This window comes from Pyrus communis, chromosome 12 (assembly GCF_041283825.1).
Source record: "Pyrus communis isolate YQ-2024b chromosome 12, ASM4128382v1, whole genome shotgun sequence".
Lineage (NCBI taxonomy): Eukaryota > Viridiplantae > Streptophyta > Magnoliopsida > Rosales > Rosaceae > Pyrus > Pyrus communis.
Genome location: NC_142576.1, coordinates 21,010,693 through 21,032,361, shown reverse-complemented (window position 1 = coordinate 21,032,361; position 21,669 = coordinate 21,010,693). Strand labels below are relative to the sequence as shown.

At 37.3% G+C, this 21,669-nt stretch overlaps 2 protein-coding genes across 2 annotated transcripts; both read left to right on the top strand.

The window, feature by feature from the left end:
- Nucleotides 1-2,789: 2,789 nt before the first annotated feature.
- LOC148692472 (uncharacterized) lies at nucleotides 2,790-6,857 on the top strand. The gene is made up of 8 exons (XM_088680951.1): nucleotides 2,790-3,178; nucleotides 4,095-4,138; nucleotides 4,908-5,020; nucleotides 5,107-5,319; nucleotides 5,416-5,508; nucleotides 5,904-6,011; nucleotides 6,096-6,350; nucleotides 6,438-6,857. Exons 1-8 carry the CDS (start codon nucleotides 2,790-2,792, stop codon nucleotides 6,855-6,857), a joined length of 1,635 nt encoding a protein of 544 aa, XP_088537077.1.
- Nucleotides 6,858-20,356: 13,499 nt separating this feature from the next.
- Nucleotides 20,357-21,030, top strand: LOC148692471 (uncharacterized). The gene is made up of 2 exons (XM_088681611.1): nucleotides 20,357-20,410; nucleotides 20,496-21,030. The coding sequence occupies exons 1-2, from the start codon at nucleotides 20,357-20,359 to the stop codon at nucleotides 20,973-20,975; spliced, it is 534 nt and encodes a 177-aa protein (XP_088537737.1). The 3' UTR covers nucleotides 20,976-21,030.
- Nucleotides 21,031-21,669: the final 639 nt, after the last annotated feature.

The following is a 21,669-nucleotide window of genomic DNA, read 5'->3' as shown; positions in this document are numbered from 1 at the left end:
TTCACAGTTGTGTTTGTATATCTTGGATTGGCATGTGTGGAATCTTTCTGCAACATCATTTATATTCGTTAATTTTTTCTGACAGTTTATCTATCTCATGAAAATATGAAAATTAATTTTATTACTGTCTAATATAGAAAATTATGGACAAATAAAATCGATGCATGAAGAACACGTGCAAATTATTTTTGTAGTGAAGATGTCTTTATGTATGCAATTGTTGGAACTTGTGTTATGTGGGACTGCCAGTCCCACATCGCCCAAACAACTTTAACACTACATCTTTATAAGTGAGTTCACTCACTTATAATTTGAAATGAATTGGGCCAAAGTTATGGACCTTGGGCCTTGGACTTGGAGGGTTTGGGTGCATATATTAAATGTCAAAACCATTCTTAAGGGATAAAACTGATCACATGAACGGTTACAACCGTTCTTAAAGATAAATATGAACGGTTTCAACTGCTCATTTACGTCATTATAGATAAATATGAACGGTTTCAACTGCTCATTTAGCCATTATATATATGGTTGTCGGATCAGAAACAAAGATTCACAGAGAAACACCACAACCAATTCGCCAAGAATCCAAGTTCGAGTGCAAGAACTTGGATTAGATAGTTGTATCCTGCAAGATAGACGTCCATTGAACTGCTGCACTGGTGTAGGGACAAATTTCTGTCTTAGGGAGATTGCTTCTGCAAGCCTCTATCTTCAAGAAACAAGTCAGTGATTTGTGATTTTATATACAATTTCATTTAAGTGTTTATGTTTTGATATATTGTATTTGTCGTTGAGTTTTTTTCATTTGAAATAAAAACTGTGCAATTGTTATATATTATACACTAGACATTTGATTGGTAATAAGGTGGAAGGGAAAAAACAAAAATTGTTTTTTTAGTAAATGTCTTTATGTACGTAGAAAGGTGGAAGGGAAAAAAATAACTCTGTATGCCGCGCATGGTGTCGTTATGTGAAAAAAAGAACTTTTGCAAGGAATTATTTTAATGGGTTTGTGTTTGTTCTTGGAATAATGAGAAGAAGAACAGCAGCGGCAACAAAATGGAGGCGCCAACACCACCAGCAACAACGGGGGTGAGGTGAAGGGAGACGGAGGTAAGATGAAGAAAGAGGAAAGCCCCATCACCGTGTCTTCCTCAAGGTGGTCAAATGTGTCAAAGCTTTTGGAGGTATAATAATATATCCTTCAAAACCTTTTGCTTAATTATTGCATAATAAATCCTCAAGGTTGAGCTGCAACTAGTGACTTAAAGAGAAAAGTGGTAGTGAGAGAGAGCGATCTGAGCGGTGGAGGAATTGAGGTAGTACAGTAGAAGAAGAAGCAGAGAAAAAATGGGGACGCTTTAGACGTGGAGGAAAGCCTACGGCGCTCTCAAAGTCGGCCTTGCGGGCATCAACAGCGATTACGCAGTACAAATTCCTTTCCCTTTTGTTTAATGTACATTTATTTAATCAATTAGAAGCAAAACAAAAATTGAACGTGGGATTCAAACATCCATGCCTCTGCCCTTGCAAACGGGGCAGAACGGGGCAGAACGTTTATACAGAGGAAGTAAACCGTCAATCAAAACTTCAAAGTCTTGGCAAAGTCATATGAAGAAACACAATAGAATTTGTTAAGTAAAGTGTTAACAAATTCTATTATCTAAACTACATATTAATAGAACTCCCTTTATCAACAAAAAACCAATGAAATTACAATTACAATTCTTAATACATAATTGGAAAAAAAAAATGTGAGAAAAGAAAAAAAAATGAGGCATTAAAGTAATTTCGAACAAATAACTTTTTGCTGTTTTCTTTTTCCTATACCTCATAGCCATGTCACCTTATCACTACCCTCTAAACTCACTCTCTTTCTCTTTCTTTTTCTCTCTCCATAACTGCCAACACTTTTTTTTTTTTTTCTGATACCTGCATAACTTCTACCAAAAAAAAAAAAAAAATTAAAAATAATATTTGAGAAAAATGCAAAATAAAAATTATATTTTTCATGGAGGATGTGATCTTTGCTAGTGTTGCTTAATTGTTCTGTTAACAAGATGATTCGATTTATATTCACGTGATGGTAACGAATAATTTTCTGAGTTCTATGACTTGCTGCAAGGCTATCTTCTATTGGTGCATTTCCGTATATTTAATTCTAGTTTAGTACAAAGTTTTTGGCTTATTTTGGTATATATGTAGTATTTAATTAATTGATTTCATGCATGGTTAACCCTATTTCGGTCCATGTTATTGTAGTCATAATTAGGTTTAAAATGCAATTATGTAAATCCTATTGAAATTCTATAATATCAATTAGATAGTGTTCTAATTCCGTTTATTTAACCAACCAAGAAAATAGAAACCGACAATAAACAATGGTTTAGATATAATCCATATATAATGAAGATTATATTATCTTCCTTAATCTATATATAGGATGACACAATCAAGCAAAAAAATACAAAGTGACGACAAAGTTTGAAGTATTTAGATCATAATTTATTTTCATTAATTAATTATCTCACTAATTGACTATTCCAACTTTTGCAACAAGGGTAATCGCGTTGGAAATTTCGAGTAGAAATTTCATTGTCCCACATTTGTCACTAACAAATGGTTCCCTCATTTTATAAGGCTTTGTCCCTTATAGAAAGTGATTGAAGTGATGGACCATGGAGAATAAAATTAAGCTCAACCTTGGGGTTGGACTTTGGGTGTACTAATTAATTGATAATTAATATGTAATTAATTGATAATTAATATGTAATTAATTATCAAAAATGGGCCTTGGAATAAACAAAACAAAGAAAATGTTGAATTCAAGTTTTGACATGAAAGACTTAGGTCAAGCCGATGTCATTCTAGGAATCCAAATTAAGAGAAATAGTGAAGGGTATGTCCTTACAGAGTCCCATTATGCGGAAAGAATACTACGGAGGTTTGGTCAATTTGACTGCAAACCTGCTGCAACTCCTTTTGATGTTGGATGCAAGTTGGAGAAAAATAAAGGCAATGCGATATCTCAACTTAAATATTCACAAGTAATTGGAAGTTTAATGTACTTGATGAATTCGACTAAGCCTGACTTAGCTTATGCAGTAAGTAGGCTTAGTAGATATACAAGTAATTCGGCACAAGAGCATTGGGATGCTTTAGTAAGAGTGTTAAGGTATTTGAAAAATACACTTGACTATGGACTACACTACACAAAGTATCCACCTGTTGTAGAAGGCTTCGGTGATGCTAATTGGATTTCTAACTCTACATAATCCAAGTCGACAAGTGGATATGTTTTTACCTTGGGAGGTGCAGCAATATCTTGGAAATCCTCTAAACAAAAATGTATAGCTTGTTCCACCATGGAATCAGAGTTTATAACTTTAGACTTGGCTGGAGACAATGTTCTAAAAAACGCTAGGCGCTAGTCGGCCGTCAGGCTAGAGCCTAGCTCCTAGGCGGCTAGGCGTTAGTCGGCCGTCAGGCTAGAGCCTAGCTCCTAGGCGGCTAGGCGGGGTCTAGGCGGATTCACTACAACAGTTTGGGTCTTTTACGACTTAGCAAATACAACATACAATACTGGTATGTCGTAAATAATATTATTCACGACATTCATAAAGTTCATGTCGTAATACTTGTGCATAATCTCACATTCAAGGCAGTACTTTTGTGCAAGTCGTTAAACACAAATATTTACGGCTTAAGCGTTGTGTGTCGCATTTGACAATTTATACGACACACTTTCCTTCTCTTTTAAGGCTTCACGTTATGTCGTAATGTGAATTTTTCATATATTTGTGTCCCTACCTTTTATGACACGAATGACACGTCATAAATAATGACTCTAACTTTGGAAAATTATTATGTTATAAACAAGCCAAATTTTTCCAATCAATCAATAGACAATTTGGCGTCGAAATTTTTTTTTAGTTCCCGCCGAAATTTTCCCCACCCACATTTTATTATTTTTTTTATTAGATCAATTCATGTGTTTTGGGGTGCCCAGCACCATTAGATTTGTTTCAGTTTCCCAATGCTCAAAAATGAGCTTTTTGGCTTTTTGGCTTGATTCTCTTTTCTTTCTCCAGAGTCCCCAGCTTCTACGACTCATCAAGCTCTCCGGCCGGCCATGGTGATTTCCTAATCCAACACATCTCTCTTTTTTCCCTTGTTTATTCTTTTTAGAAAATGCAATTTCAATATTTTTCTTGAAACTTTTGTATTTTTAACCATTTGGTTTTATCCTTTTCAATGATATAAATGTTGAGTTTGTAATTATGAAAAAAGATATAGATTTCAATCTTTTGTCTGGTGCTATGTATGCATTTGTGAGTACTTGAAGGAATATGGCTTGAATGAAAGTGAAATGGTGAAATTTCTCTACTTGATGCCTTTTATTGAGTTTCAGTAGGGGCAAGAAGGCCAAAGTTATATGGGGGTGTTTGATTCTTGCTGTAATTTGTGTGGTCTGGACAAAAAGAAATAAAGGGCTTTTGAAGGTATGGTGGAGTAGGGGCTAAGGAGCTATGGAATAACTTGGCAAGGAGTCTATGATGTTGTAGGCCTACTAATTTTTCAGATTTTAGGAGGGTTTTGTTTCCCTCATGCATTTCTATTTTCCTTTAGTGGTCCTCTTGACCACTTTTTCATTGGTTGTTTTATTGTCTTTGTTGCAAGAAAATTATTTTGTCTTTGTTGCAACCAGAAGATGATTAGAATCCAGAAGAAAAGTAGTTTATTAGCACGACAATTCCGTGCAATTACAATTATAAATCTTTTTTATTTTTAATGCATCAATTGAGGGAGCATTTGCTGATGACTTCAATCATTGAGGCCAACATTATTTTTAAAAGCTCCTAGTTGACTTCAATCATTGAGGCCAACCATTTGGGAAAATGCAGCAAAGTATGCTTCTCTCCTTGGTGTCACGGCAAGGGAGTTGGTTCCCATTACTGTAGATACATGGAAAGAATTTGCTGATGACTTTAAGCATCAACTGTGGGAGCATGTTCAGGTAATATAAAAACCTTATTATGTTTTCATTCTGATATTTAAATTAGTTCTCTATCAGTTTCAATAATTTAATGTTTTATGTTTTAGAATAAATTTGTTGTTGATGAATGTCATAAGAAGTATTCATTACAAAAGATTTCAAAGCATTGGCGAGATCACAGATGCAAAATGCTTAAGGAAGTGCAGAAACAAGGAGAGCAAATTGGTTTTAAGCGTGCTACAAAGCAACTCAAGCCTGATAATGTGAGTTTGGTACAATGGCAGAGTTTTGTTAAGAAACACTTAGGTTCAAAATATAAGGTAATAATATTTCTTTTCTTTTATCCAAATATATCCATTCTATTTTCAGTGCTTCAAATCCATAACAATTATATTGAATAAATTTTGGATATATAGGAGGTAACTGAGAGATTCAAGAAAATGAGGGCAAAGCAAACCATGCTACACACAATGAGTCGCAAAGGCTATGCTCGCTTTGAAGATGAGATGGTAAACTACAATTTTTATTTCTGTTAGTCATATTTTACTTTTGTAGATTTTCTGGTTTAAAGTTTCAATGTATATTTCATGTATGTTTGTACAAGAGTGAAGAAGGCATGTTGCCTACCTAATCTAAACCTTACACAAACACATTACCCCAATCAGTCTCCTCCCTTAAATCAAGGGAAAGGTGATTTACATACCCTTACCCTAAAGATTACAATGAGCCTTACCCTAGAGATTTACTGTAGGGGTCACCTTGGTAGTAGATTCCATATACTGCATCAGTCATATGCAGCATCACAACAACTTTTTAACATAATTGTGAGTGGTGCTGCTGTATGAAGACTATGATCTAATATTCTCTCTTAGTGTTTTTTTTTTTTTAATTTCTAATGATGTAGATAAGAGAAAGTGAAACACCTAATGCAATAACAAGAGGAGATGTATGGATTCGTGGGCACACAAGAAAATCTGGTGAATTTTTAAACGAAGAGGTTGCAATTGTAGCGGTAATGAATGGAACAATTTATACTCATTTGTATTAGTATTATAGGCTTTATTTTATAAGTTAACATTTTTCTTTTTCATCGTAGAAAAAAATACAAAAAGCAAATAAGAATGTAATAGATGTTGATAAAAACTCTATTAAGAATGATGCTCTTGCCAAAGTGCTTGGACCCGAACGTAGAGGTAGAGTAAGGGGACTTGGGTTTGGTGCAACACCTTCACAAGTGAGTGTTCAAACATATAATCGTGAGAGAGTTATTATGCTGGAAAAAGAGTTGGAAGATTTGAAAATTATTGTCCATTCCCTACTAGTTGGACTGATGGGGAAAAATGCTAACTCGGTAAGTACATTTTTCGTACACTTTATTATTATTATTAAATATTAAATTAGCATCAAACTCATAAATTATGGTCTACTTTAATGGCAGTCTCCTTGTGTTAGCACAAATCATCAAGGATCTGGAAACTTACCAAATGATTCAACCAATCACCATGCTAATTCAGCAAACCATCATGCTACTTCTTCCAAGCCTCAAGCTAAATCTTCCAACCTTGATGCCTCTTCTGGTAATCTAAATCTTAATTCTCCCAAACCTCAAGGGACTAAGTGCAAATTACTAAATTGGATAGGGACTTTAGAAGTTGTTGCACTTGCTGAAATTGCATCCACAAATCCTCAAGATTTGGTGCATTTTGTGCCACTTGGACCAAATCATTGGAAAGTTTGGGTCCTTGAGATACTTGTATCTAGGATAAACTTACCTCGACCAACACATGAGTTTTTTCTTCTCGACGATGCACTCCTTAGTACAATCGCATGGTCAATCGAATCTATCTCCTTTGACTAGCTCTTGATTAAAAGGTACTAATTTTGGTTGTGATGGTTCACTAAATTTATATCAATTTCTACTTAGTTATTTCTTGGTTTTTTCTCACTTACTAGCTATATATATTTTGGTCCTATAGATTTGAGAATTAGCTCAACGCTTCCTTCTTGGTATGATGCTCTTTTGTGATGAAATTGCTTGCTCCGTGAACATGGAAGGTGTGCTTGGGATATTGCTTTTTGGTATGATGTTGCCTTATATTTTGGTCCTACATATTTGAGAATTAGCTCAAAGCTTCCTTCTTGGTATGATGCTCTTTTGTGATGAAATTGGTTGCTCCATGAACATGGAGGGTGTGCTTGGGATATTGCTTTTTGGTATGATGTTGCCTTATATTTTGGTCTTACATATTTGAGAATTAGCTCAACGCTTCCTTCTTGGTATGGTGCTTTTTTGTGATGAAATTGGTTGCTCCATGAACGTGGAGATGGAGGGTGTGCTTGGGATATTGCTTTTTGGTATGATGTTGCCTTATGGTCATCATTAGTTTCCTCTGTTAGCTTTAGGATGTGCATAAGTTGTAAGAGGAACAAAACAACTCAAGTTTTTTGTAAACTTCCAATTGTAATGTAATTGACATTTTTACTAATTAATCTAAGTATTTAGAGTTTAATGCGTTTACGATGATTATTGTTATCTTTCTATTATACTCCTTACAATATTAATTTAGATGTTATGAAGTGAGATCCATCTAAAATGAATCGTTAAAAATAAAAATAAAAATAAATGTAAACTACGACATGCAAAATCATTGTAATTGTTGATGGTAGTCTTCTTTTACGATGTATGCCGTAATTGCCTTCACAGTATTACGACACTCAATAAACGCCGTATCAAATATTAATTACTGCACACAGGTATGCCGTAATTGCTTTTGCAGTATTACGACACTCCATTAACGCCGTATCTAATACCAAGGCGCATAAGGCACGCCTTAAAGAGCATTTACGACGTATTTTGCTTAAATTATTCACGGCTACTAGGGAACGTCATATTTGACAAAACATCTTTTACGATAGGGGCTTCTACTGCTTAGGGGCTTTTACTACTTGGGGGATCAAGCCATGAATAGCCGTTTACAGCGCCCCTTGTGTGCCGCAAAAGACCAATTCTGTTGTAGTGATTTAGGTAAATTTATTATAAATCTTGTAAATAAGTGCATATTGACACTTACAAAAAATTATACTTGTATGAAATCCATGGATAAGATAATAAAAGAATGATAAAATGCAAAAAGAGTATCCAACAATGTCTCTCCAATAGATAGGATTTTTTTTTTTTAATGAATTAGATGGTAGAAGATGAAGTTCATATGATAATAAATATGTACTACTTAATAAATACTTTTTAAAGATTATTTATTATATAGTGAACTTCAAAAAAAAAGTAAAGATGTAAATGTTGTGGTTTGTAGTTTGTAAAAAGGAAGGTATGGCGCATTGCACCAAAAATGGATGTGGGGCACACCACACAATATTCAATGTATGTTACAATTGATCAAAAGTTAATTAATTTAAAACAATAAAACAAAAAGTGGAGTGGTCATGTCTGTCACGTGGGGGAGTGGGAAGAGAGAAACTTATTTCTATCTTCTTCTTCCTTTCGTCTTCTACTTCTTCTTTTCGTCTTCTTGAAATGTAGAAGGCAAAACTAGAACAAGAACGCAGCTCTCTGCAACAGCAAAAAGTCTAAAACGCCCAGACCACCTAGGTCATCGAGTCGCCCACCTAGGCCGCCCAAGCACCGCTTAATCTGCCTCTGCGCCCACCTAATCCTCTTGCAGATTTTTCTCCCGATTATGGGCTAATTGAAGTGGTTGGTCACCTTGTAGCCTAGGCCGATTTTTAGAACACAGCCGAGTGGCTCAAACATTTTCTGGAGGATATTCCACTGTGGCTAAAGCATGTAACTGCTATATGTATACATTATGACAGTATGGCCGCGCAATCAAGGGCCAAAAGTCATGTATACAATGGAAAGTCGCGACACATCAGGTGTCGGCATTCGAGAAGGTCCCATATGCGGGGATAGATGGAGGTTATATCGGCCTCCTCGTAACTTGGCCATGGTCTTTTCCAAACATTTTGAAAAATGTCTTCCATTTCTTGCCTCGTTCGAAGGGGGGAATCGAGCCTCAAAGCATCCACGATTTCTCCGTCGCGAATCCGTCCGATATTCCCTTGTGGATCAATTTCTGCTAATCTTTCGTGTACGGCTCTAATTATTTCAGTCTTCCAAAAGCTTCGCAGTTCGTCCGAGAGAAAGTCCAAGCTCTCCTTCTGCTCGGTGTTGGGAGAACTATCAATGGATTGGTTTTCGGGAGTGGACGTGGAAGTAGATGGGGACGAAAATTGTGACGAAGGGGAGAAATAGTCTTTTTCTGTATTTTCTGAGCTTGAGGCATGATTCTCAAGAGAAGTAGAACCAGACGAGGACTCGGGGCGGGAGGAAGACTCCAAGGGAGGAAGACTTATTTCCCCGGATTCTCCGCCTGAATGGACATTCGAATTCGATCCAGAACAAGAAACATTCCAAATCAAAGTGGATAAGGCTGTTGTCACTCCTAAAAAAGCTACAATCTTTTCTAAAATGAAGAAGCGAAAGAGACAACATAAAAAGAAAACTACAATATAAATTAGGAATAATAGAAGAAAACTCTTTTTTTTTTTCGAAAGTAGAATTCGATAAATTATAATTAAAATTACAACAAGCACGAATAAAGGAAGGAGAAATTCTGGGGTGGTCATTATAGCGGTTCCTTCTGATCCTAGAAAACGTCCGAATGCATTTTCTATAAAAACACCGAAAGCACTTCCGAGTAAAGAAAGAAGTCTCATAAGAAAGATGGTCATGGTTCCCTTTTATTGGTTAGGTACAAGAAAGACATAAATTAAGGCCTCACCTTTTCCGTGAGAGATCCGATCTCAGTGGTTTTCCACTTAATCTCCTTCTCAATCGGTAGGGCTCTTGGAGGAAATAGGATCCAGGTTTGTTTTCCAACCCAACGGATCGTAACCTTAGGGCGACCTCCCAACCAAGGTTAGTCACCCCCTCGTCTGGTCGAGAAGAGACTGTGACTCTTCTATTACATTACGGAGAAGTCCATTCTCGTCTGGGATCGATCCCCTTTACTTTAGCCAAGGAAAGCGGGTCAGTTGATTGGCAAGCCGACTGAGAATATAGGCGGTTGATCGGGGGAAAGCTATCGTCCAAGGTTCCCAGAATATGGATATTTAAGGGGTAATGGTAAGATCTTACCGAGTGTGCATCATATCAAGGTGATGGGCCGGGCAGCAATACTGGGTTCGAGGAAGAGACCAGTAGGTTTGAAAGCACTGAGTTACTTACGTTATAGCACAGTCAGGCAGGCTTATAATGGGGCCGCATTTATGAGAATTGAAATGGCTAAATTCTCTAAAACTCCTACGAAATCCGAGATCTATTTAGGGCCAAAATGAACACAACCGTATAAATTGACATGTGGCAGACATGGTATGTGTGTAGCGTATTGTCTCAGTTTACTATTGCGGTGAATAGTTCAAGATCTTCCACATCCACTGCGTCACCAAGTAAATCCGATATGTTTTCACCAGGGTAAGTTCAAGTCCAAAAGACACTTCATCATATGCTTAATGTTGGAAATTTTAGGCAGTCTAGTCATACATTTGCATTCAAATGTGGGGTGTTATAAGTAAATTGGTGGTGTTTGAATGAAATTTCAACTCAAATGTAGGGTATTGTTGGAAATTTTGAATGTAGGGTATTGTTGGAAATTTTGAGTAGAATTTTTGTTGTCCCACATTGGTCCCTACCAAATGGTTCCATCACTTTATAAGGCTTTGTCACTTATAGAAAGTGATTGGACTGATGGACCATGGAGAATAAAATTGGGCTCAACCTTGGGGTTGGGTTTTAGGGTGTACGAATTAATTGATAATTAATATATAATTAATTATCAAAAGATGGTTGGCCTCGGGCTCTAATAATTAAATTCAATAAGCAATTTTGAATTTAATTAATCTTTTTTATTTTTTTCAAATAGACTCATCCTTTCAGATGAAGTCTGAGAGCATATGAAAATATCTGAGAAAAAGATGGAGCAACACACCCTTTGCGTTTAACAATCGCCTTCCAAAAACATGTCTGTTGCGAACAGACATATGCTCACTATAAATACATGCATCTGCATATCATTCAACTCACTGAAAATCATCAATCCATACATACCAAGCATATTGAGAGTACCACAAAGAAATTCGCCAGAAGTTTAGTTTTGTGGTGCTGGAATTCTAACTTAGATCGTTGAATCCTGATGAAGCAGACGTCCGTAGAACTATAAGCACTGAGCAATGACGAAATTTTTGTTTCAAGGACATTGCGGTACGCAAGCCTCGATCTTCTGCTTATATGCTTAAATATTATTTCATTTTGTTTATACTCTGTAATATATTTATTCACATTTATTATTAGCATATATAAGTTTATTACAAATTGTTGACATATATCCAACAAAGCGCATTACGATCAAAGCATAGTCCCACCTTCAATTTTATTGAGGAGCTCAATTGCTATGCCCGCAAGCTTAATCAAATCCTCCACACGATTGGACACTTCGGTCTTTAGAAGCCCATCATTCACGACCTCAAAGCTTTCTTGGCAAGTCCGCGCATAGGTATACCCGGCACTCAACTGGAGACTCGTATCCTTAATCTTTTGATGAAAGGTCGGGGTGCCGGGGGTGCCTAGTTGGTCCATAAACGCCAGAGCAGTGCGAAAAGATTCAACGGAATCCTCGAACAATTTGACGCAAGATTCACGGGATCTAGTATTGCGTCGGTCGGGTTCGGGTTCGGGTTGGGGGGGTAATATTGCATCGGTCGGGTTCGGGTTCGGGTTGGGTGGGGGGGGGGGGAGTGTGGTGGTGTTTGGGGGAGAGGAGATGCTGGTGACAAAGTCAAGATCGGCATGGACATTGGTTAGACAAACGTTGATAACATACTTGGTGCGTTGTACCTTTTCAGTGAATGGGGATCCGGCGGTGGGGCAGGAGAGGAAAAAGAGGAAGACGAGGGAGAGGAGAAACTGAGTCGTCATTCGTTGGGTAGTGTTCATGATTGCTAGGGATCGATGTGTGGTTGTGCACGTACTGGAGTTGTGCTGATGGTGGTGTGGGGAGGGGATTTACATAGTAGAAAAGAACTTCATTAGGGTGAGTGGTGACGTGCGCTCAGGTAGTATTGAGCTCTTACAATTGTTTTATATTTTTTAGCATTCACAATATTTTGAGTAGGTATTTTTGTGTTTGATTATTGCATGGATGAAGTAATGAACTAAAGGTTTGTACAGAAAATCTTGCTTTTTATTGTTCTTTTGGAATGAAGAAAGGGATGCAGAAACAAGGGGGTGATGTGGATCACAATATTTCAACGTAAAAACAACTGGATTACTCCTAATAGTATCTACCAAAACTAAAATTATATATCTAGTTTTATTTTCTTCTTTTTTAAGAGGAAAAAAATTAATGGGTACTACTTTATGGACAATCATCTACGTCTGGGATTGATAGAAGGTTGGTCTTCATATATAATGGTGGCATGCTTTAGGGCATGGGGTTTGGCAGCATATAGTGTAGAATTTATGTATAAGAACTATTGCACTGTAGATATACATATTATGCATGGAAAGCTAGTCATGAAGTTAGCACAGCTGCGTAATATTTATAGAAGTTTGACGTGCTGTAACGTTAATTAAGAAAGCATCTCGGGTGGTGTACGTGCTCTTTTTGTCTTAGGGGAAATGGGGTATTATGGTTGTTTCCAAAGGGGTTAATTTATGGTTGCCTATGTTTAATGATATCTTTAAGTATTTTCCCTTCTCCCAAATGTGCTATACTAGGAAGAGAAGTAGAAAACAGTATAATGAAGAAAAGGACTCATACGTGTTCTTAACAAAAATGGGTAAACCCCAAACTGTTCACACATACGCAAGAACCCAATCTTTTCCATCTCTTTTGGTATGAAAATATGATTCCCTTTGTTTTTGCGATGCATCTGACTGGAGAGAAGGAGACTGGAAATAATTTGTAGTTGAAGGGTTTGTTTCGAAGTCCATTTAAAATGAATGAAAACGTGTTTGGTGAAAATGTTTTTGCAACCAATATTTAGTTTAAATGCAAGTGGATCCTGAAAAAAATATTTTTTCTAAAAACTTTTTCAATTATTTGAAAAACGCCTTAAATCGAGGCAAAAGATGTCTTGCTAATCAGTTAATGTCCATATTCAAAACGAGAGATGTGAAGGTTTTTTCGTCTAATTTCGATAGAGTTCTCATTTGGCAATTCATTAGGTTTAATCATTTTATGCCATACTATATTTATATGTGAATTGATTAATTAATTGATTCATACTAACATTTATACTTTTCAACATAGAATTGAGATTATTCTTCATTGATTTAGCTACAATAAGCCACATGGATAATAAATTGATTACTTAAAAAGTGATTGAGAATTATCAGCCATGCAAGCAAACATACATATATATTCTCTATCTTACTTGGGCAACCTACGCATTTGTCTCTCTACCTTCATACTCCACAGTCTATAAACATCACATATTCAATATGGATTTTGCATCAATTGTTGGTTTATCAAAATTACAACATGGTTACTTTGGGTAGATTTTTATTAACAACGGAGTTAATTAACAGTCAACAAAATGAAATTATTAAAAAAAATCATGAGGTCTATAAATCCTAACAACATCAGCCACTCAAAAACACAATAAACTCAAATTAGCCAATTTATCAGCCGCGGAAATCATCTCAATATTAGGGTAGCGTTGATTGCCTCTAAACAATAGTAATAAGAGCTACAATATAATCTTCGTACGTACTGATCCTTTAGAAAACTTCATCCCAATATCAAATACTTTTGTACAAGTACCACACCACCGAATCGAAGATCACATGTACGCCTCAATCAATCACGTATTCCCATTGGTCGAACCACACAGAGTCAATCTATCTGACGTTTCACAATGTATATCATTCCCTCCACTCTCCCACTCCTGAAAAGCTCTACATATATCCATTGAAAACTGGAACGTAAAATGATTGGCCAAACTCTAAACTTTAAACCCTAAACACTCAATCCTAAAGTTTGAATCCTAAATTACCACTAGTAGAAAAACATGTTTGCGTGACCGAATTTTGCACGACGCATAACATTTCGTTGCGCAAAGTATGTTTGCGCGACCAAAAACACAAAACGTCGCGCAAAAGGACTTTGCGCGACGAAACTTTGCGCAACAAAGAGTGGCGTCGTGCAAAACAGCTTTACACGACGCATTAGCTCCTGCGCCGCGCAAAGGTATTTTGCGCAACGTTAGCCTTAGTCGCGCAAAGTTCCGTCGCGCAAATGCCTTTTGCGCGACGTTTTATGCGTCGCGCAAGATCTTGGCACCAAACAAAGAATACTTTACCCTTTTTTTGCCAACTTTGCGTGACGTAGGCTTAAGGACTGTACCTGTAAAAAAATCATAAAAATCGAAGTTAAAATAACCATTAAATTGTGATTTTTGGTTATAACTGATGAAATTTTTTGTCCCGTTACTTGATCTCTGAATGTTTTTTTTTTTTGCGATTTTTTGCGTATGCGATCTCAAAGTATATACAAACAAGTTTGACGGTTGAATCATTGAATCTAATTTCGTACCCCCATCAAATTCAATGGTATATGTATTTAGTAAGTAGATTTTAATTTATATATTTTGTACTACGTCACGCAAAGTCCCTTTTTATTAATTTTTTTGTTTTTTTGCCCTTTTCCTTTTCTTTTAGGGTTCTTGCATTGCCTTTTTCTTTTGAGGTATCCACTTGTGTAAATATTTTAAATTGACGATCAAATTAGTTCATTATATTCATATAGGGTTAAAGAGTGTAGCTGTAAAAAAATCATCAAAATCGGAGTTAAAATAACCGTTAAATCGTGATTTTTCGTTTATAACCGTCGAAAAGTTTTGTCCCATTATTTGATCTCTACAAGTTTTTTTTTTTTTGCGATTTTTGGCGTATGCGATCTCAAAGCATATACAAACAAGTTTGACGGTTGGATCGTTGAAACTAGTTTCGTACAATGCGTATCCCGTCAAAACATTAGATTCACTAACACTTGGAGTATATTTATGCTTTCATCAAGTATAACATAAGATTTTGTGGTATCCACTTGTGTAAATATTTGAAATCGACGATCAAATGAGTTTCTTGCATTCATACAAGATCAAGGAGTGTAGTTGTAAAAAATCATCAAAATCGGAGTTAATATAACCGTTAAATCGTGATTTTTCGCTTATAGCCGTCGAAAAGGTTTGTCCCGTTGTTTGATCTTTGCACGTTTGTTTTTTACAATTTTTGGCGTATGCAATCTCAAAGCATATACGAACAAGTTTGATGGTTGGATCGTTGAAACTAGTTTCGTACAATGCGTATCCCATCAAAACATTAGATTCACTAACACTTAGAGCCGTCGAAAATGTTTGTCCCGTTACTTAATCTGTGCATGTTTGTTTTTTGCGATTTTTGACGTATAAGATCTCCAAGTATATACAAACAAGTGTGACGGTTGGATCGTTGAAATTAGTTTCGTACAATGCATTTCCTATCAAATTCAATGGTATATGTATTTACAATGTAAATTTTAATTTATTTATTTTGTACTTATAAGCAAAACGGGTTTTTTTAAAAACAAAAAAAAAAAAAAAAAAGACTTTGCGCGACGTATGTACAACTGCGTCGCGCAAAACATGTTTGCGCGACGTAAATGTACCTACGTCACGCAAAGTCCCTTTTTTTTTTTTTTTTTTTTGGTTTTGGCCTTTTGCTTTTCTTTTGGGGTTCTTGCATTGCCTTTTTCTTTTGTGGTATCCACTTGTGTAAATGTTTTAAATTGACGATCGAATCAATTCATTGTTTTCATATATGTATTTACTGAGTAGATTTTAATTTATTTATTTTGTACTTATAAGCAAAACGGGTTTTAGTGTTTTGGGTGATGTTTGAGTCTTTTGGTTTATTTTAGTGTTTTAAGCGTTTAGTTTCGCATTCTTTGAGTCTAGTTTAGTGTTTTAAACTTTATTTTACGTTTTTGAGTCAGTTTCCAAGTGATTTTGCAATCCCTCCTAATCCCCGGTTAAGAACGATCCCTACATACATACTTACTACAAATGTCAAAAAGAGGGTTTAATTTGTGTGCGTATAAATCTCGCATCAAATTTTGGCGCCGTTGCCGGGGATTAGCAACTTTGCTAATCCCTTGGATTGTTTATTTTCGTTTGTTTTTATTTTATTCCAGATTTTTAATCTTGTTTTGTTTCTTGTTTTAGGTGCTAGTTTATGACTCGGAGTTCTCATCCGATTCGTGAACATATCCTGGAGTAAAAATAAAAAAAATAAAACAAAACATGTTCATAAAAAATAAAACAAAATAAAAAATAAAACAATACACTGAATAAAACAAAACATGTTCATAAAAAATTTTAAAAAAAAAATTAAAAAAAAAAAAAAAAAACATGGCAGAATGATGGAGCCTTCACAAAGGTTGTTTACGTGAAGCCCCACTACGTGGCAAAACTCTAGAAGCGGAAGGCATCGGAGCGGAAGGCATCGGAGCAGGAGGCATCGGAGCGGGAGGCATCGAAGATAGAGCATTCAAGGCCTCAATACTGGGTGGAACGCTAGATGACCCAGGAAAAAGGTGCCTCTGGAGATAAGCCGCAAGCCTTTGACGGTCACTTTGAATTCGACCTTCAGATTCTTGCAGCTCATCAAGCTTCCTCTTCATACCCGTCGAATAGTTATTTGCAAGCACATGCAAACTTCTATTCTCGTACTTAAGCTGTTTGATCTCTTGCTTAAGATTTTCCACCTCTGCCATCAATGATTCCACTTGACGGGATCGAGCAAGCAGGCGTTGGCCCATGTTGGACACAGAGCCCGCACACTGAACACTGAGAGCGAGGGACTCTTGAACGGCCAACTCATCGGACCGTCCTGAAAGCAACCTACTATCTTTGGGAGTAAGGAGGTTCCTAGCTACTATCGTAGCTGTTGTTGCATCCGTCATCACGGAGTCTTCACCTGTAAGAGGGCCATTAGAAGATAAGAAAGACGGGCACCATACATTACCTTGACGCGGCGCAACCGGATCACTGCTGAGACTCAAATCTAATCAAATGTTAGATGGGTTAGCCATTTTCAAAGATGTTAAAAGAGAAGGGTTGGATGGAGTAAAATCTCAAAGGGCCGGAGACGATTTTCACGGATGGGCAATCTTCAAAGTGTGCATGTTAGAGGTGATCGATCACCTCTATAAAGACTTTGTGACACAACCACCGGATTTTCCTGCGTAAATTTCGTCAACACTCTTCAGACACAATCTCGGCTTTTCATATCTCTGACAAAGTTGAAGACGCGTGGAGGTTTGAAATGAGAGTAGTGAGAGATGTCTCTCATTTTTCTAGAGAGAACAAAGGGCTTCGGGGTTTACAACAAATAATATTATTATCCTTCTGCACAAGGGATGGGAATGGACAGAAGAGAGCCGTTTGGCTCTGGGCTCGAGAAATCAAAGAGGCGTTTGTTCAGAAATCGAAGGGCCGCTTATTCAAAGATCGAAGAGTCATCACTATTTGAAGTTCAGAAATCGAAGAGGCGTCGTTCAGAAATCGAAGAGGCGTTGTTCAGAACTTTTGTCGACAAGGGTAAAAGAACAGTACCACCACTTGCTATTGAGAAATCCCTATATATGTCGACCTTCATCTTTTATGGCAAGGCGGACCTGAAGAAAATGCCCAACTCTTCCTCACCTTTGAGGGCGCACTCCCAGCAAAGCCTTTCGAAATACTCAATTTTTTCTTCTTCCCCAAAGAAGATACCAGATGCCTGGAGTACAGATGACCCAGGAGGAAACGGTAGATTGAAGCATGTGGAGACAAGCACAACAAATACATGTGCTGATTCATTCACCGCTTCTTCAAAAGCAAATGTATCTCATATCATCAAGGTCAAAAGCAAAAGTATCTCATATCATGCTATTTCCCTGTCTTTTTCTTTGTCCTTGTTCTTACTCGCATGGCAAAGTGAAAGAAGCAATCAGCCGGCACTTGGAGTCAGTCTTCCGATCTGGGTCCGACTGCCTGGAATCTATTCCCTGGTTGCTTACCTAGCGTTGCTCTCGAGTAGTCATCTTCAACGGTTGATACACTTCCAGAGAAGGGACCACTTCTGCAAAAGGGAGCAAGTAAGGCAAGTGAAAATGATACATTGTAGCATGTGGAGACAAGCAACAACTGCATATGCTGAGTTATCCTCTAACCCTCTTCAATACGAATTGGAAAGATTGAACAAAGAAACAGATAAAAGGAGGAAGCTCAGACCTTTGGGGGAGACCAAAAGAATCCTGCTGCCCAGTTCAAGAGTAGCACAAAGGAAAATCAACGAGTGGAGGAGACCAAAAGAATCTTCCAGCCCAGTTCAAGAGTAGCCTGTGGAAAATCAACGATTGGAGGAAACCAAAAGAATCTTCCAGCCCAGTTCACGAGTAAGCCTGTGGAATCACCAAGATCAAGCCTCAATGCAATCACCAAGGAGAAGATGGAATTGAATAATATATGGAAAAAAAATTATTATGGGTTTTTTTTAGAATAATATATTATTACGGGGTTTATGTGAAATAAAAATTGAACTTGAAAGGAGTAAAGTCAAATTTTTGGTAATTTTTTTAATACTTTAAAAAAAAATAAAAAAACCTTGCGCGACGCTTTAATCGTCGCGCAAAACTACTTTGTGTGACGTCGAATTGTATACCTACGTCACACGAATTGATAAATTTGATAGGCGCTTTTTTTATCAGGGTCCCTTTTTTTAACGTCTGGCGTTCGTTGGTGAGTTTTTCTACTTCCTATTAATTCCTATTACAATTATTAAAGTTAATTCAATTAACTAAAGTTTTTCTACAAATGTTGTCCCGAAGGTTGGACATAATCATTACTTCCTATTACAATTATTAAAGTTAATCCAATTAACTAAAGTTGATTTGAATGTGATGATGATGGAGATATTTGCATAGGTGATAGAATCTTGCTGACAACTTTCGATATTCAGATGGAATTTGCGTAGGAAGGGGACGGGTGGCACTCTTCTTCTGCTTCTCTCAGGTTGAAGAAGATTTCTCAAGCAGTCCTTCAACATGGAACAATGTGTTTGTACGCTTCTGATTAAACACAAAAAGGAGTCCTTCAACATGGAACATGAAGATGTAATTGAAGTTTCTACAGAAGTTACTAAATACTTGATTAACAATGACAATGATGTATCCCTTCACATTGCAAAGCTCATCCCTTCCGTTAGCAATTCTGGACAATTTGAGGTAACATCATCAATTCATTTTATCAATTTTTTTTGTTTGAGCGATTAATTATCGCATAAACCCAATTAAATTTCAATACAAAAACTTGAATTTTGTTTTAATTTTAATAGTTGTAGTAGTATATACCATTGATTTAACTTTGTACAGCAATTCTTCCCTTCTGGTTCTGCAAAATGATTGTGTGAGCCCTTGACAACTGTAACCGGACATGAAGCATTTGTCACCACATGGATGATTGTGTGAGCCCTTCTTCCCTTTTTCCCTTTTTCTTTCCCTCTTTCCCTCTTTCCCTCTTAATCTAATAGACCACTTAATATAATTAATAGACCACTTGATTTTCCCTCTTTCTTTCCCTCTTTCCCTCCCGTATAAACCTCTTTCCTTCTTCCCTTTTTCCCTTTTTCTTTCTCTCTTTCCCTCTTTCCCTCTTTCCCATATATTGAATCCGAATTTGATTTTTAAGACTCATCTTTCTCCCTCTCGTTCGCAAGGCAGTGACGCCAAACTCGAAGCCGACGCAAATTAAGTGTATAGATGTCGCATTTGATCACTCGTCGTCGGAGCGTGACCAATGCGCCTCCTACACCCCTTACTGAGGCTACTCCTATGGGGCCCCAGGTGCCTATCTCATCGACATCATCAGTACCCATTCACCCGCTCAGTGCACGACGACCTCACCGACGTCATCGTGAGCCGGACCCTTCTGATCACACTTCCGCAGCATCCAGAGTCGAGGGTGAGGCCTCCCATCCAGGTAGTTTTTTTTCTAATTCTTGATGACTACGTTGTATTTTTTTTTTCATTTTAAAATTATTATTTTTATGATGCTAAAAATTTGTTGGATTGTGAAATGCTATACTATTAGGGGAAGTTATGTTGGATTGTGAAATGCTATATTATCATTTTGGGAAATGCTATACTATTAGGGGAAGTTATGTTGAATTTTTTGTGAAAATTTAAGCTTTGGGTTTTCACCATTTAAGTATTTTTGGCCAGCTAAAAAAAAAACTAGGGTTCTAAGTTCCCAGAGATCGACATGTTCGAGGACGTTTACGTTCGACCTGGAGATGAGACCGCTGGGCAGCTTCATGTAAGTATATGTAATTGTTATTATTCTTATATGTATGAATCTTTCAAATATTATTTATATATATGTTTTTTCTTTATTATTACAGGCTCTTATGGTGGAAAAGAGCACTACTGTTCTCCAAGAAGCAACATCGCAACTTCCCCCGGAGACCCCAATTGAGGACATCACAGTACCTGATGATGCAGGTTTTCAGATTTTGACTGATGTCCTAGATCAGAACTTCGGTCGTCGTCACGGCAAGGTTGTTCGGTGCATGGGGAAAGCACGACTTCGTGAGACTGGTGTTTCTTCTTCCAAATCAAACACCACAGAGGTCGATTCATTGAAGGAGGAAGTGATAACCCTAAAGGGTCAGCTTGAGGTCCAGGGCGAGCAGATGAGGGCCCAGGGTGAGCAGATGAAGGAGCAGATAAGGGCCCAGGGCGAGCAGCTGCATACTTATGACGGACAGATGAGAGATCTTATACGAGCCATACAGATGACCGGCCTCCAAATCTCACTACCAATACCTGATCTTGCTACACCTTCAACCTCCGAGCCACTTCACCCTGCCGATACCCAGTAGCCACTTCACCTAGAAGATTACTTGTAGTTTTTTCTTTTTTATTTGGACATCTTGTATGTACATTTTCATATATTGTATAATTAAATACTTTTCTTTTGTTAATTAATTATTATTTAGAATTTAATTACAATATTATTAAAAATTAAGAAAGTAATATTTTTTACCAAAACCAAATTTCCACTTTGCGCGACATACAATACGTCGTGCAAAGCATGTTCCCAAGTTGCGCAAAGTATCTTTGCATGACGTAGACTGCGTCGCGCAAAGTATCTTTGCGCAACTTGGGAACATGCGTTGCGCAAAGACACTTTGAGCGACTATAGTCTACGTCGCGCAAGGATCTTGAGTGACGTAGGTTGGGTTGCGCAAAATACGTCGCGCAAGATCCTGAGTGACGTAGGTTGAGTCGCGCAAAATACGTCGCGCAAGGATCTTGGGTGACGTATGTTGAGTCGCGCAAAATACGTCGCGCAAAGTGTCCTTTACATGCGTCGTGCAAAGAAACTTGCGCGACGAATGTTGAGTCGTGCAAAATACGTCGCGCAAAGTGTCTTTGCGCGACGATGGGGTTACTTGCGTCGCGCAAAGCCTTCTGTCACTGCCTTGCCGCGACGGTTTGTGCGCGACGTTTTTTGACTTTGCGTGACGTTTTTTGACTTTGCGCGACGAAGGACCTGCGTTGCACAAAGTGTTT